This window comes from Oncorhynchus masou, chromosome 2 (genome assembly GCF_036934945.1).
Source record: "Oncorhynchus masou masou isolate Uvic2021 chromosome 2, UVic_Omas_1.1, whole genome shotgun sequence".
Lineage (NCBI taxonomy): Eukaryota > Metazoa > Chordata > Actinopteri > Salmoniformes > Salmonidae > Oncorhynchus > Oncorhynchus masou.
Window position 1 is genome coordinate 43,822,083 of NC_088213.1, and position 15,001 is coordinate 43,837,083.

Genomic DNA, 15,001 nt, shown 5'->3' on the forward strand with positions numbered 1-15,001 from the left:
CATCTGGTCCCCAGTGCGTCTCCTTGGGCCGGCTTACATGGCACCAGCCTTGCGCACGGTGTCCCCGGTTCGCCTGCATAGCCCAGTGCGGGCTATTCCACCTCGCTGCACTGGCAGGGCGACCGGGAGCATTCAACCGGGTAAGGTTGGGCAGGCTCGGTGCTCAAGAGCTCCAGTGCGCCTGCACGGTCCGGTCTATCCGGTACCACCTCCACGCACCAGCCCTCCGGTGACAGCCCCCTGCACCAGGCTGTCTCATCGTCTCATCCCTACAGGTACTCCCGCCTGTCCAGCGCTGCCGGAGCCTTCCTCCTCTCCAGCGCAGCCAGAACTCCCGCCCCTCATTCCAGAGGCACCAGAGCTACTCAGTCCAGCGCTGCCAGAGCCTTCCTCTCCAGCGTTGCCGGAGCCACCCGTCTGCCCAGCACCATCTGAGCCACCCATCTGCCCAGCGCCATCTGAGCCACCCGTCTGCCTAGCGCCGCCTGAACCACCTGTCTGCCCAGTGCCGCCAGTCTGCCCAGCGCCGCCAGTCTGCCCAGTGCCGCCAGTGCCGCCAGTCTGCAAGGAGCCACCAGTGCCGCCAGTCAGCCAGGGGCCGCCAGTCAGCCAGGGGGCGCCAGTGCCGCCAGTCAGCCAGGAGTCGCCAGTGCCGCCAGTCAGCCAGGGGCCGCCAGTGCCGCCAGTCAGCCAGGGGCCGCTAGTCAGCCCAGAGGCGCCAGAGTCCCTCAGCCCAGAGGCGCCAGAGCCCCTCAGCCCAGAGGCGCCAGAGCCCCTCAGCCCAGAGGCGCCAGAGCCCCTCAGCCCAGATGCGCCAGAGTCCCTCAGCCCAGAGCCCCTGCTCTTCTGTCCAGAGCTTCCGCCCCTCTGTCCAGGGGTGGGTGATTGTTCCTGTCTCTGTGTTTGCACCAGATAGGGCTGTTTTGGTTTTTTCACATTTCTTGTTTTGTTAGTTTATTCATGTATAGTGTCTTTATAAATTAAACATGAATAACCACCACGCTGCATTTTGGTCCGCCTCTCCTTCAAGTAAAGAAGACCGTTACAGCGGCGATGGCTAGAAAGCCGGTGACGTCAACCGCCGAACGCTGCCTGAACAAGGAGAGGAGCCAACTTCAACGGAAGTCGTGACAGTTTTCTATTGTGTGTCTGGGTTCATGGACGCAGTTATCGTCCTTCTGCGACAGCAGGATCAATTTTTAATTAGTAGGAGTGAAAGATGTGAGCTTTAACTCGAAAGGCTTGCAAAACCTCACATGTACATATGTGCTTGTTTGCTTTCTTTCTACATTGGCACACTGAGAAGATATTGACATCATACAACCATATTAAAGAGTATAGAATAATCATACTACAGTCTATTCTGTATGGCACATGTTTTACAAGGCCGTAACAGCATTCTAAATGAATGAGAAAACAGCGGATTTCAACGGAATATAAGATGTTATGTGGAATTATTTTTTTTTTGAACGGGGCTGAATTGCTCTGACTTTCTCATCCTACACATTTCTGCCTGGTTTGTAGGTGTGTACTGCCTTTGCAGCAGCCCAAATTAATTTTGTAGTCGTTTTCAAATTTCTTCAACTGAAAAGGTGTTCTCTCTCTCACACACAGTGGAAGTGTATTATCTATAGCCTCAATAGAGAGATACTGTGTAGATTTTTATGTTTGGCATGTGTGCCTTTCAAAGAAAAGAGTGTTATGGCATTCAGCTTGATTGGAATACAAGATTTGCACAGGGGCTCACAACACAACACATTACAGGAACTGGATGTTAGTGGGAGCTGAATTCGAAAACACTATGTCAAAGATTTCATTGGAGCTGGCAACCTTGCTCAAATCTATCTTTTTAACGCCCTCTTTGTAAAATAGGACCCAGTTGAGAGCTTCTGCCTCCTATCACGGGAAGGGAGAGTGAGTCACAACTCGTGTGTAAATCAGGCGGGAAGGAGCAAGGCGCTCCTTGTCTCTTTGTGTACCAGGGCGTATTTATTAAAGGCACAAAAGTGATATGGTGCGCACAAACACAGTCCGGATATTAAAGTTGCCTGAAAAAGCGATTTCCCCCCTAGGTTTTTTTCCCCTTCGCCAGGTGACACTTTAATGCAGGCTGCGCGTCTAGACGACTCGGGCCAAGTGTTATTAAATAAAGTATGCCGTTTCGAGACGCGGCCACAGCTGGGAGGATGGTTTCACGTTGAACGTCTACTGTGAAAACGATTCAGAGTGTGCATGACCGAGGAGAGAGCAGGCCGAATGCTGACAAGCTCTCACCTCCAAGCAAGTACATTTGGTTGACACCTTAAGATAGGCTTAAAGCTGGAATCCATAATGGTGAAACAGCCACATCCATTTGGGATATTACAACGTCTAAGAAGTTACTACAAACTGCGAACAGTTTTTTTCTCTCTGACATCGTTGCGCGATCAATAGAACAGTAGAATATGTACTGCGATTTGGACTCTCCCCACCTCTGTTTTGCCCCGGGGCGAACACGATTTTCCTGCGTTTTATATATTGTAACGACCCTGGGTTTATAAGCGCGGAAATCGACCCTGCCGCACGAGCATGCTTTTGCGGCACAGTCGATAGCGCGCCGGACCTCAGGCTAGAAGGTCGAGGGTTCGAGACCTGCTCCTTGCTGTTTTCATTACAATATACTTCCACACTATGAGGTTGGAATAATACTGTGAAATTGTGAACCTTACGATAATGCCATTTTAGTGTAAAAGCTGTTGGAGCTGTTGGTAAAAGCTGTTCCAAACCTCTTCCAATAACAGGACGTTTTAAGTATTCCCCCTACCCGAGTCAAACAACTCCCAAACAGTCCTAGCAAAATAATTTTATTTTTTAAATGTATTTATTTTGTACCCTTTTTCGTGGTATCCACATTTTTTCAGTAGCTACTATCTTGTCTCATCGCTACAACTCCCGTACGGGCTCAGGAGAGACGAAGGCTGAAAGTCATGCGTCCTCCGATACACAACCCAACCAAGCCACACTGCGTCTTAAAACAGCGAGCATCCAGCCAGCCGCACCAATGTGTCGGTGCACCTGGCAACCTTGGTTTGCGCGCACTGCGCCCACCCCGCCACAGGAGTCGCTGGTGCACGATGAGACAAGGACATCCCTACAGGCCAAACCCTCCCTAACCCGGACGACACTACGCCAATTGTACGTCGCCCCACGAAATTCCTGGTTGCGCAAACCCAGAGTCTCTGGTGGCACAGCTGGCGATGCAGTACAGCACCCTTAACCACTGCGCCACCCGGGAGACTAGCAAAATTCTTACTTGATAAATTGCTGGCTGTATTTCTGTATATTGAAAACTTGATTGTTGACATCAAATCAAATTGTTGACATACGAAACATTGTTGACATACAAAACATTATGGGAATAAATGAACAATGGTCTAATGAAACAAATAGCAAAGATAGTGGGGTGAAATGTCATTATATCCTTTGATGCGTTATTCATAAACAGTATTTAAATGAATGTCCAAAAAATAATGCTGTCTCCAAAGAGGTCATAACAGAATGACGAAGTGTTTAACGTCAAGGGAAGTAATTGTCATAAATCTATCTATGCATGAAAATGCCTGCAAGAAATGATTGAATTGATTAATTTATTACGCTCAGTATTTCTATTGCAATGTCTTCAAATTCGAACACTGTAGAATCGTATGCAATTTAAGTGATGGACAAATTAGCTGGCCTTGCTTACGTGAAAGAAAAAGCATATGGCGAGAGATTCCTGTTCACTGTAGAATATTGTTTCACTTCCTTGCTCAGTTTATTGTAAAACGTCTACACAATAAAGTCCATTGCATCAGTTGCTGTGTACCAGCTTGGGTTGGGGGACACTGAAAATGGTCTCATATATCTGCAATGCATCTTTACCCTACACATGTATAAGCAGGGGGAATTTTTGGGTCGTACTGGTCCCCAAAGGTCCACCCTGAAATCATTTGTTCTGGTTGATCATTAAAGATGCAGGCCAGGTCAGTTCAGTCAGGGGATTTACACACATACACACACAGCTTTACCTCAGGGAATTGATTTGGGTGGCCTCTTAAAAGGAAAGGTCTAAGATTTTTTTTAACTAGGTCTTCTAGGACTCAATAGAATACTCCATCTATCTCAAGTTTAATTTAGACTTGTCACAGTTATGTGGGGGCAGCAGACTGGGGCAAGTGAATCAATGGAACTGACACTGCAATCTTTCCATTCCCAATGATAAGTCAAATATTTCATTATCTGCTCAAAAAACTAGTCAGTAATGTGTTAACACAAATCAATGTGAAATGTCCTTATTTGCACCTGATTAAGGTAGTTGAACTTTTCCAACATATTTCTCAGAACAGCTAATTACTTTTTAATTACGAAATATAATCAGATTACTGTTGTATCAGTGAAAAATGTATCAATCAATTCGTTAATCAAAAGTTTTCAGGCCCTTTCATAGTAGGTCCCTGACAAAGAAATTGGGTAGTGGATCACATTACAAAAACGCACACACCTACAAACACACACCACTTTTAAAGTTCCTAAATAATTAAGAAACCTAATTCGTTTTTTTTCATAGGCATGCAAATGTACATTTTAGTGTCTCTTTTAATCTCAGAACCCCCACTCTTTAATTTCAGATATAAATCACAAAGAAAAACAAATCAATACGAAAAGAGAGAACATTCATCTCATGCAAGACCTTGGAGGGAGATACAAACAACTCTTGTTAGCTGGCTTTGGATACTGTCAATGAATATGACATAGATCAATATACTGACATTGATCAACAATGCAGTTGGAAAAAATAAGAAATAAGAAATAAAAGGAACAAGTGATTAAAGAGCAGCAGTAAAATAACAATAGCGAGATTATATACAGGGGGTACCGGTACAGAGTCAATGTGCGGGGGCACCCGTTGGATGAATCTCGGAACATATTCTAACATACTCAGTCTGTGCTAGCAAAACAGTCCTGTAGCTTTGCATCTGCTTCATCAGACCATTTTTTTATTGACTGTGCTTCCTGCTTAATTTTTGCTTGTAAGCAGGAATCAGGAGGATAGAATTATGGTCAGATTTTCCAAATGGAGGGCGAGGGAGTGTTTTGTACATACTGTGGAGTAAAGGTGGTCTAGAGTTTTTTTCCCACTCTGCTTGCACATTTAACATGCTGATAGAAATGTAGTAAAACTGATTTAAGTTTCCCTGCATTAAAGTCCCCGGCCACTAGGAGCACCGCCTCTGGATGAGCGTTTTCCTGTTTGCTTATGGCGGAATACAGCTCATTGAGTGCGGTCTTAGTGCCAGCACTGGTCTGTGGTATGTAGACCGCTACAAAAAGTACAGTTGAAAACTCTCTAGGTAGATAGTGTGGTCTGCAGCTTATCATGGGATACTCTACCTTAGGCAAGGACAACCTTGAGGCTTACTTAGATATCATGCACCAGCTTGTTTTACCATTTTACCATGTCCGTCAACCAAACAATTAAAGAAGATTTTGTGTCAGTCTGACAACCAATGCAATTCCTATTCCCTGCTGTCTGCTATGTTTATACAAGACAAGAGTCAGTAGTAGTCATGCTTGGGTAAAGAAATATGTACATTTTTCGACAAGCCTTGGGCATTTCCCTTTATTACGACTATTTATTTGCACCCTCTTAATGACACAAATAATCCAGCCTGAACTTGGAGGCACTACATACACTGCTGTCTCCTCATAATCTGCATTACAGCAAGTAAAGTCCTTTTATACTTGACGGATTAAATGCTAGCACTTACAAATCTTGTAGCTTGTTCATCGTAAAATATGTTCCCCTTCAGTTTGTTCGCCACGCAATATTGGTTTCGGAGCGCATTCTTAAATAAGGGTTATCTGCTGGGGTTTCATCTTTCTTGCTACCGGGCAATGCTTAATATACACTGAGTTTACAAAACATTAGGAATACCTGCTCTTTCCATGACATAGACTGACCAGGTGAATCCAGGCGAAATCTATGATCCCTTATTGATGACACCTTAAATCCACTTCAGTCAAGTGTAGATGAAGGGGAAGAGACAGGTTCAAGAAGTATTTTTAATGCTTGAGACAATTGAGACTTTGATTGTGCATGTATGCCATTCAGAGGATGAATGGGAAAAACAAAAGATTTAAGGCGCATCAGTTTGAGTATGTCGAGAACTGAAATGCTGCTTGGTTTTTCACGCTCAACAGTTTCCCGTGTGTATCAAGAATAGAAGAATCGGAGTCAACATAGGCCCGCATCCATGTGGAACGCTTTTGACACCTTGTAAAGTTCATGTCTTGACAAATTGAGGCTGTTCTGAGGGCAAAATGGAGGCAATTCAATATTAGGAAGATGTTCCTAATGTTTTCCACACTCAGTGTAGTTTTGTGTTCATATACAAAATATCTATGGATTGTCCTCGCATGGGGCACCATGGGAATTACTTATTATTCATATTCCTTTTATTATCATACATCCTTACTTCTGGTGTGAGTAGGATCCTTTCAAGTAAGTACATCCATTAATATCAATGAATGCCTAGTTTATTTTAAAAGAAAGATTTATGGATTGTGAATAGGTCATTGATAAATGCCTATTAATATGAAGCATTGCCAGCCAGCTACAGTTAGTGTCTGCAAAAGTATTGAGACCCTGTCACATGTGCTCTCTCTCCGGCCTCTAGGTCACCAGGATGATTGATATGTCTCACACCTGTCACCATCGTTACGCGTATCAGTGCATAATGACACTCACCTAGACTCCGTCACCTCCTTGATTACCTGCCCTTTATATGTCACTCCCTTTGGTTCCTTCCCCAGGCGTCATTGTTTCTGTGTCATGTCTGTGCGTTGTTCGTGTTTATTTATTAAAACACTCACTCCCTGAACTTGCTTCCTGACTCTCAGCGCACATCGTTACAGAATGACGCCTCACCGAAGAGTGTTTTTTTGTGTGTGTGTTAGACGTGATGTTGGGTCCGGGTGTCAGAAATGCTACCTGGGAGGCCTCAGCCGGTTTGTCGGATTCCCATGCCTCGGCGGGCTCCACGGGTTCCCCTGGCTTAGCTGTCTCGATGGGTTTCCATACCTCAGCGGGATCGATAGGCTCCTATGCCTCAGCGGGTTCGATAGGCTCCCATGCCTCAGCTGGGTGAACAGGTTCCCGTGCCTCGACCGAGGCAACACGGGGAGGTCTCAGCCGGCTCGACAGGCTCTCACGCCTCAGCCTGTTTGTCAGGTTTCTGCGCCTCAGAGGAGGCAACCGGTCCGCCCCTTATCCCCGGGATCGTCCCTGTGGTTGGCGTCTTGCGGCTGGAGTCGCGTGCCGGGGAAGGGGTGCTGTCACGTATGCTCTCTCTCCGGCGCTCTAGGTCACCATGCACCCACGCCTCACCCGAATCGACAGGTTCCCACGCCTTGGCAGAGGTGACCGGTCTGCTGCTGATCCGGGATCGTCATCTTGGTCGGCGTCCTGCGGCTGGGGCCGCACGTCGTGGAGGGAGTACTGTCACGTGTGCTCCCTCTCCGGCCTGTAGGTCACCAGGATGCTTGTTATGGGGCACACCTGTCCCCATCGTTATGCGCATCAGTGCATAATGACACTCACCTGGACTCCATCACCTCCTTGATTTTCTGCCCTTTATATGTCACTCCCTTTGGTTCCTTCCCCAGGCGCCATTGTTTACGTTTCTGTGCGTTGTTTGTGTTTCTTATTTTGTATTATTTTGTGTTTGTTTACTAAAACTCTAACTCCCTGAACTTGCTTTCCGACTCTCAGCGCACATTGTTAGAGACCCCTTGAATTTCTTCAAGTTGGATGAGAAGGCATTTATTTAATTGTCATTTTTTGTCAAAAGCAGATATAAATATTTAGAAATGCCTTTGTTAATGATTTATTAAGCATTGCCCGGTGGCTGGATGGAAGTATCCCAATCAGATAAGCCACGCTCACTTCTGGTTCTCCTTTGATCCCTCTAGTAGATAGCCAAATGTATGAATCACAACTAACAACTGTGCCCTCAACAAGCGTGGACATTCTTGATTTTACACACACCAGTGTGTATAAGCGAGCCAGGCCTACATACTGTTTTTATGTACACTCACAGATGGCTTCGCTCCCTCACCTCCTACACATAATTTCCACACTTTGACTGCCGTGGCGTTGCACAGAGAGGCTGAATGATCTCATAAGCTATTAGCCATTATTTAAAAAAAGGCCCTGGTCAATAGCTGTTAACCGGTGCTACGATAGAGCGTTTCCAGGCCAGCCCTGTCAACTGAACTGAAGACCAAGCTGCTTCTGCAGCTGCTCTCTCGGTAGAGAGGGAAAGTGGCATGGCCTTGCCTTCCCTTTATTGAGCTGTTGTTTTGCTGTTGATTGTGGACCTCAGCACTTTTTCCCTCTCCAGGCCCACGGCTCAGCACTTCTCTTTTACATGGCAGGGTCAACCTCATATTACTCAGAAACTTGCTGTGATTTGCTGGAGAAATGTTTGTCCGCGAGAACTTTACGCAGTATCCACCAATAAATGATGTTGCTCCTCATGTAGGAGAAAGCTAATTTGTCTGCATTTTTTTTTGTGTGTGTGAGTGTGTGGTACTTTTCATTATTTCGAGCTGGTCATGTTTTACTGGCTTGGCTTTAAGATGCTAGATCAAGATGGATGTAAAAGAATGTGGGAATTGCAGAGGCCCAAATAAAAAAATATGTTATCATGTGATCATTGGCAGCAGAATTCTGAGGACAGCGGCCTCGTATCTGATCATAAGTCTGTTTGTCAGACAACCCGATTCTCATTAGCACACTTTTCTCTGTCCAATGGAGCCGTGAAACCGAGAGGTTGCCAGGACGCCGGTGTCGGAGAAAGGTCATAACATAATTATGTATCTGGTGCCATTTTTGGCAGTAATTACCAATTTATGTCGGACCGTGTGCACCAATATCGGACCAAGTTCTTTACTGTTATCTGTGACTCTTCATATGATATATAGCTGTTTCAGTGGGCCTCAAATTACGAGTCTTATTCATTCCCCTCCCGCGGATGGGCCAATTCCATTGGGTAATGAATAAGCTGGCAGACTGGGAGTGATTTCCTCACCTCTCTCTGTTGCGTGAGCTAGCAATAGATTTCACAGATGCCATACGGTGGCAACTCATGCGCAGGATACATTACAACATGTTATTTATTTCTTAAGAACTGCTTTTCTATTACTGATTTATGTGTTATTGTGCTTGATCCGGTGATGGGATTTGAGACTTTTGGAACAAGGCCCCAGGTCGAACAGGTGGGGAGCCCTCCCAGATTCAGCCCGAATATGATGGCAGCGGTGTTGCATTTAAAAGTGCATGGATTAAAAACAATTACAAAGTATATATATTTTGTTTCAAACCTGCTCCCCAAAATCCACTCTCAGAGGGGTTTACAGTGAAGCTCATTAAGCTGCATGGCGTGTTGTTGTTTTTCTCCAGATGATAAGTCACATTTTCTTGCACTTGCAGCTCTACTCTTTCCTCAGGAGCTTCTAACGTAAGACAAAGCAATGTCATTTGGGTATTGGTCTAACAGGCATTTCTGCAGTGTGGGAAGGATGTTGTTTTCCCCCCTACACTTCCTGGTTCTTGGTTTTTATTGTAGAAGATCCTTGATGTTCTTGTCACTTGTAAAGATAGTGCTTTTATTGGCCATTTAGCATGTCAAATTAAGGGGAGGGTCAAACAGGGGGAGTGGTTTAATGTTTTTTTGTAACGCACAACATTTGCACATAATGATTCTGTTGTGCGGAGTTGAAAGCAATCAGTGATGCACAGCATGTCGATATAAAATGGACGACCGGTTACATTGAAAACCACAGGCTGACCAGCTTGATCTTGAGGAAGCTTCCAAAAGATTGATTAGTTTATTTGTGTTTGTAAATGAGGGTGTTGCATTCAATAAAAATAGATTTTCAATCTGACATCGGCAGTTGGCACTAGAGAAGATGTAGGCAAGCTGCAATGTCTTTCTCTCTGACCAGAGAAAGAGAGAGACAGAGTGAGAGAGAGAGAGAGAGAGAGAGAGAGAGAGACAGAGAGAGAGAGCTCACATGGCCAACCGTGGCCCCAAAAGGCCAGAGCTGTCAGTTTCTTCTCCAGCTCTTTATTTGCCACTACTGAGCTTTCACCCACTGGGTCCCCTAACTCTACTTCACTTGTCCCCTAACTCTACTTCACTTGGCTGACGAGTGTGCTTGTCATTCAAAAGCCACATGTCTGTTTTATCAATTGGTAGGCTAGTAAGGTCAGAGACGCAAACCCCTAAAATAGTAGGCGAAAGGTATAGACAAAGTCAAACGGACTCATAAAAAATTACTTTTCAATTAATCTTTTATCAGTATACCCAGCAAACCAAAATTGGTTATGTGAAGGTTCCCAGAACATCCCCAGAATGTTCTGTGGTGGTTGTTCAGATGTTGTGCACATTCCCAAATATATATATTTTTCATTCTTTGAGTGTTTTGGGGATGTTATCATCCTAATATTAGATAAAACCCTATTTAGAACTTAATGGGAATCGTAGGTCTGTAATGTTCCCGGTTTGCTGGGTGCACATATTCCATCATATGGAATGCATTCATTCAGGATTCTCAGACAAGAGTCTGTAATGACCAAATTTGCATGCACATGTGCACAAAAAGTCATGTTTGCCTCTTGGCAAGGTCACCATTAAAAATTGTCCTAATTTACATTCCAATAGTTGGATTTATATAGAAATAGAAAAGCCATTTGACAAATTGGTGTTGTGTATATTTCAGTCTTTTTGACAGTTGGATTACTTGATAGAAATGCAGAGGCGGACCTCTGGTCAAATGACAAATCGGAGTACAACACTTTCCCAAATTGATAGGGTGAGTGAAGTGCTTTTTTATCTCGAAACCAAGAACTGAGCATTCAGTAGATATTAGTTTGTCTGTATTTCTTTACATTTTTGCTCTAATGACAACACTTTTAATCCACTTAACACCGTCTCCTACTCCCAAGGGTGCCAATAAAGTGTGATTCTCTCAAGCGGACATAAAGTAGTGAAATCTCTCTTCTCTCTCCCCCTTGACAGACATGGCTATGAGGGGCTGGAGCAGAAGCTGAAGGAGGTCTTCACCGAGCGGACTGGCATCATGCGTCAACTCTCCAAGACTTCAAAGGAACTGGACAGCATAAAAGGCAACCTTCAGGTTAGAGCCCCACTGTTTCCTTTTCTGACAGATTATAGTGGGATGTTAAAGAAAGGTGGATGGCTTTGAGTGCCTTTGGAACCCTGAAGTTATTTCGAAGGGCTCTGTTTTAGGACTTTAAAAAATGGCTTAAGAATTCAGCTCAGGCTGTGATTCACTCGTTCTCATCCGCTGTCCTAGCGTATAATGAGCCACTACATACTTGGGGCCTCATTTATCAAAAGTAAATAAGCGATATGTCCTTCGTTTTGACGATCAGTCCCCCTGATATGAATACGAATGCAAAGCTGTTTTGGAAGTGGAATTCCTGTAGTTGAGGTACAGTTGTAAAAACTGAAGAATTACTCCAAGGTGACGGTGTTGGGAAATCTGTCTCTGCACTCTTTGAAAAGGGTTCTTCAGCTGTCCCAATAAGATAACCATTTTTCATTCCATGTATAACTCTTTTTGGTCACAGGTTTTTTTAGAACCCTTTTCGGTTCCATGTAGAACCCTCTGTGGAAAGGGCACTACATGGAACCAAAAGGGTTCTACTTGGAAGCAAAAACAGTTCAACAGGTTCTCCTATGGGGACAGCCGAAGAACCCTTTTAGGTTCTGGATAGCGACCCTTTTGTTTACTTGCAGAAGATTTTTTTTTACCAGAGGATCTAATAACTATCGTGACAGGATGTGCATGTGTGATGCTGCTGGAGGATGTTTATGTTACGTCATTTTACATCTTTCAAATACTTTTAGATGTGCTCGATTTTGAAATTGCCTGTCTCAATGAAACAAATGGAATTGTCCCAATGGTGCAAACCCTATCCACCTTGAAGTCCAGGCGGACTTGAGCAAGCACTGAAATGTTTTAAATGGTATCTCTGCTTCTACCCTCGATATCTACCACAACTTAATGCCGTCCGTTTTTTGACATACAGATCCGCAAACGCTGTATAGACCGGATGTTGTGTGTACATGTACGCTACAACGTTACTCATTCCTGTGAGCACAGTGCAGAATAGGACTGACGGAATGGGGAATGACAGGTAATGAGAGGTAAAAGACAGAAATGTATGATCATCACTCCCGTAGAGAATTGGGGGCACGGCTTGGATGGAAGACCACATAAACATAGTTCATCCTAGGTCTTGTGAATCCAGTGTAATTTGGTTGTTAAATTGTTTACCGCAGCAGGGCAATACGTTTTTTCTTTCTCTGACACATCTGTATATCGCCACTGATCAGGGCTCCGGTCGATTCCATTTCAGTTCTCGTCAAACAAGTAGGGAATGAATTGAATTGAAAAAGACGTTTGGTTTGACGAGTATTTTCAGTCCAAAATTCTACTTTCAACATCCTGTGTCCCACAGAGAACCAGCAGACACAAATGTGTCTCTCAGGTGTTAGCCAGAGTATCATTGTCCCCTAGTCAGTCTTGAATAGAATCTCTTTTGCCAATTGTGGTAGGCAGTGGTCCCTTGGATTAGTCTGGGCTGCTGTGTTCGATTTAGTAGGCTTGGATGGCTGTAGCCCATTTCAGTTTTAATCAATGACTTCCCAAATACACCCTGTCTACTTGTATGACGTGACCTGGCCAACCTGGGTTCATGGTGTTGTCCTCCTGACAGTTTTCGGTGGCATCCATTGTCCCTTGGTCGGGGCTGGCTGGCACTGTGTGTAGTCTACGCTACCAATGTCCCCGGTGCAGGCTTTGACGTCAGTCAGCTACTGTATATTATGTGATTATGTGCAGACTTGGATGGCAGTGTACCCTGTGCCTTGTGCAAATGTACCGGGAAAAGCAGGGGGCGGGAGATGAAGGGAGAAGCGAGGGGGGATGGATCTCTTACCAAAAAAAGGGGTGAAAACGATCAACAGTAACTTTTTAGAGTAATCAATTATGTATGTGTAACTGATTAACCTTTCTGGTGGAGATTTACTGTCCTAAGTGTTTATTATTTTAATTAGACATCCCTTGGGTGCTGGGTCAACCCTTCATAATTAAACTTTGCATGATAGAGCTTTGATTCTTGGCAGTTGCTCTGTGGTGTGCCTAGTATATGGTTTAATGTGGGCCATTCCTTTGCAACTCAACTGCTTACAGAGGTGTCCTGGTTTGTTGTGGTAGTGCCAGCATCCCTCTAAATCAAGCCCTGATTGGATGCACCCAGGTTAAAGTTTTTGTGATAAAAAATATTGGTATTTATCAGAATGTCTCTTCTCATTATTATACTGAAGCACATTTTAAAACCGTTCAGTAATCTTGCAGAGCTGCAATTATTGAACTCAAATTAGTGTATTTATGGAAATGAAGATCTAATTTATTATTAACAAGACACTATACCACTTCAATTTTCTTCCCCAAAAAGTGTCATAAAAAAGATTAATAATTACCCTCAAACCTGAATCTAAACTATATGAGTTCCTACAAGCTTACAAATGAACTAATACTTTTTGGACCACAAAAAGTATTTGACTACCCTCATAAAAGCATACACATCAATAATCTATGAGGCGTTACACAATATGTATGAAAAATTCTAATAATTATTCACATCTTTTTTTGCCCGAGCATAGATAGGCTACTGTATGACAGCTTGGAGCAATGTGTGCATTTACACTCGAAAGGGGCACTGTTGTATTCTTTCTGTTCCTATGAGTGCTTTGAATCAGCTCCTTCACATTGGAGTGTTGGAGTGAGACTGTGAGTGGTCATATAATAAACCAATTTCTCTTGTGAGACTAAAAAGCTCTCATTCCTCTCTTCTAGACACTGAAAAATGACGACTCCGTGGCCAAGGCGGATGTCCTGAAAATCCTGGCGCTCAGCCACAAGCAGAGGTAGATCTAAGCTTCTTAACCATGAACCATTTGCTATTGCAAAGTCCTACCGTATTGATTCTTTCGAAGAGCAACATTACTTTTAATTCCTTTTATGGTGCAGGAACAATGTGATGTTACCTGAAATTCAGCCTTTGGTATACACAGTATATACTTATATCCTACTGCTTTATGAATAGCAAACCAACATATCAATAACACATGACAATCATAAACAAACCATAAAACAATGTTTTATTGGAGCAATGGCTCCTGGTCCACAGATGATTTAAGCAGCCACCTGTTTTCCACTTTAAATCCGAATGAATCCTGCTCTTGGTTCATTCCATTGCCAAGAATGATTATCAAATGACTTCATCACAAGCGATCCAGGCTGCTGATTTATGGAAAATCATTTGTTTTTGACAGCTTTTAAGCATGTTTATGATTGCTTTGAGGGAGTAATAACTAGCAACTATTTTAATGTGAAACCATGGTAGCCACATCCTCAGGTCAACACATGTCGAATAATTACAAACGTGAGGGTTACAAGATGAAAAAACAAAAACGTTAACCCTCGTCCTTACCACCACATTTGACCTAATCCTAGGCATAACCAATTACTATATTTAAAACTGCAAAAATACAGGCAACTTGAGTGGCCAATGAAATATAAGGAGGGGCAGGGGAAGACAGTACTGAAAGTCAAACATTTACTTTTGTGCTTTGGTTAAAATAGTAACTGCCTTTCCACAGATACCCATAATGGGTTATACATTATTTTATTCACAGTTTAGTGCTGTGTTGCCTGAGGAAAATGTCACTCAGAATAATTTTGGGTTGTTTGTAGCCCATAGGCAAAAGTCTCTAAATATTGGTGAGAAAATGTTGACTCAACGTGTTGACTTGAAGCTCACTTACATCACCAAATGGTGTTGCGCTCCCTTTAAATGTCAACCTCAGATTCTAACTTCTAAAAA

The 15,001-nt window shown here is 43.7% G+C and overlaps 1 protein-coding gene across 2 annotated transcripts in view; it reads left to right on the forward strand.

The window, feature by feature from the left end:
• The window catches only part of LOC135554182 (leucine zipper protein 2-like), a 171,657-nt gene that overhangs the window by 89,269 nt on the left and 67,387 nt on the right, over window positions 1–15,001 (forward strand). For both annotated transcript variants that reach the window (XM_064986305.1, XM_064986310.1), the window contains exons 2-3: window positions 11,103–11,220; window positions 13,972–14,042. In XM_064986305.1, coding sequence (XP_064842377.1) covers window positions 11,103–11,220; window positions 13,972–14,042 — 189 coding nt within the window. The remainder of the gene's footprint in view (window positions 1–11,102; window positions 11,221–13,971; window positions 14,043–15,001) is intronic.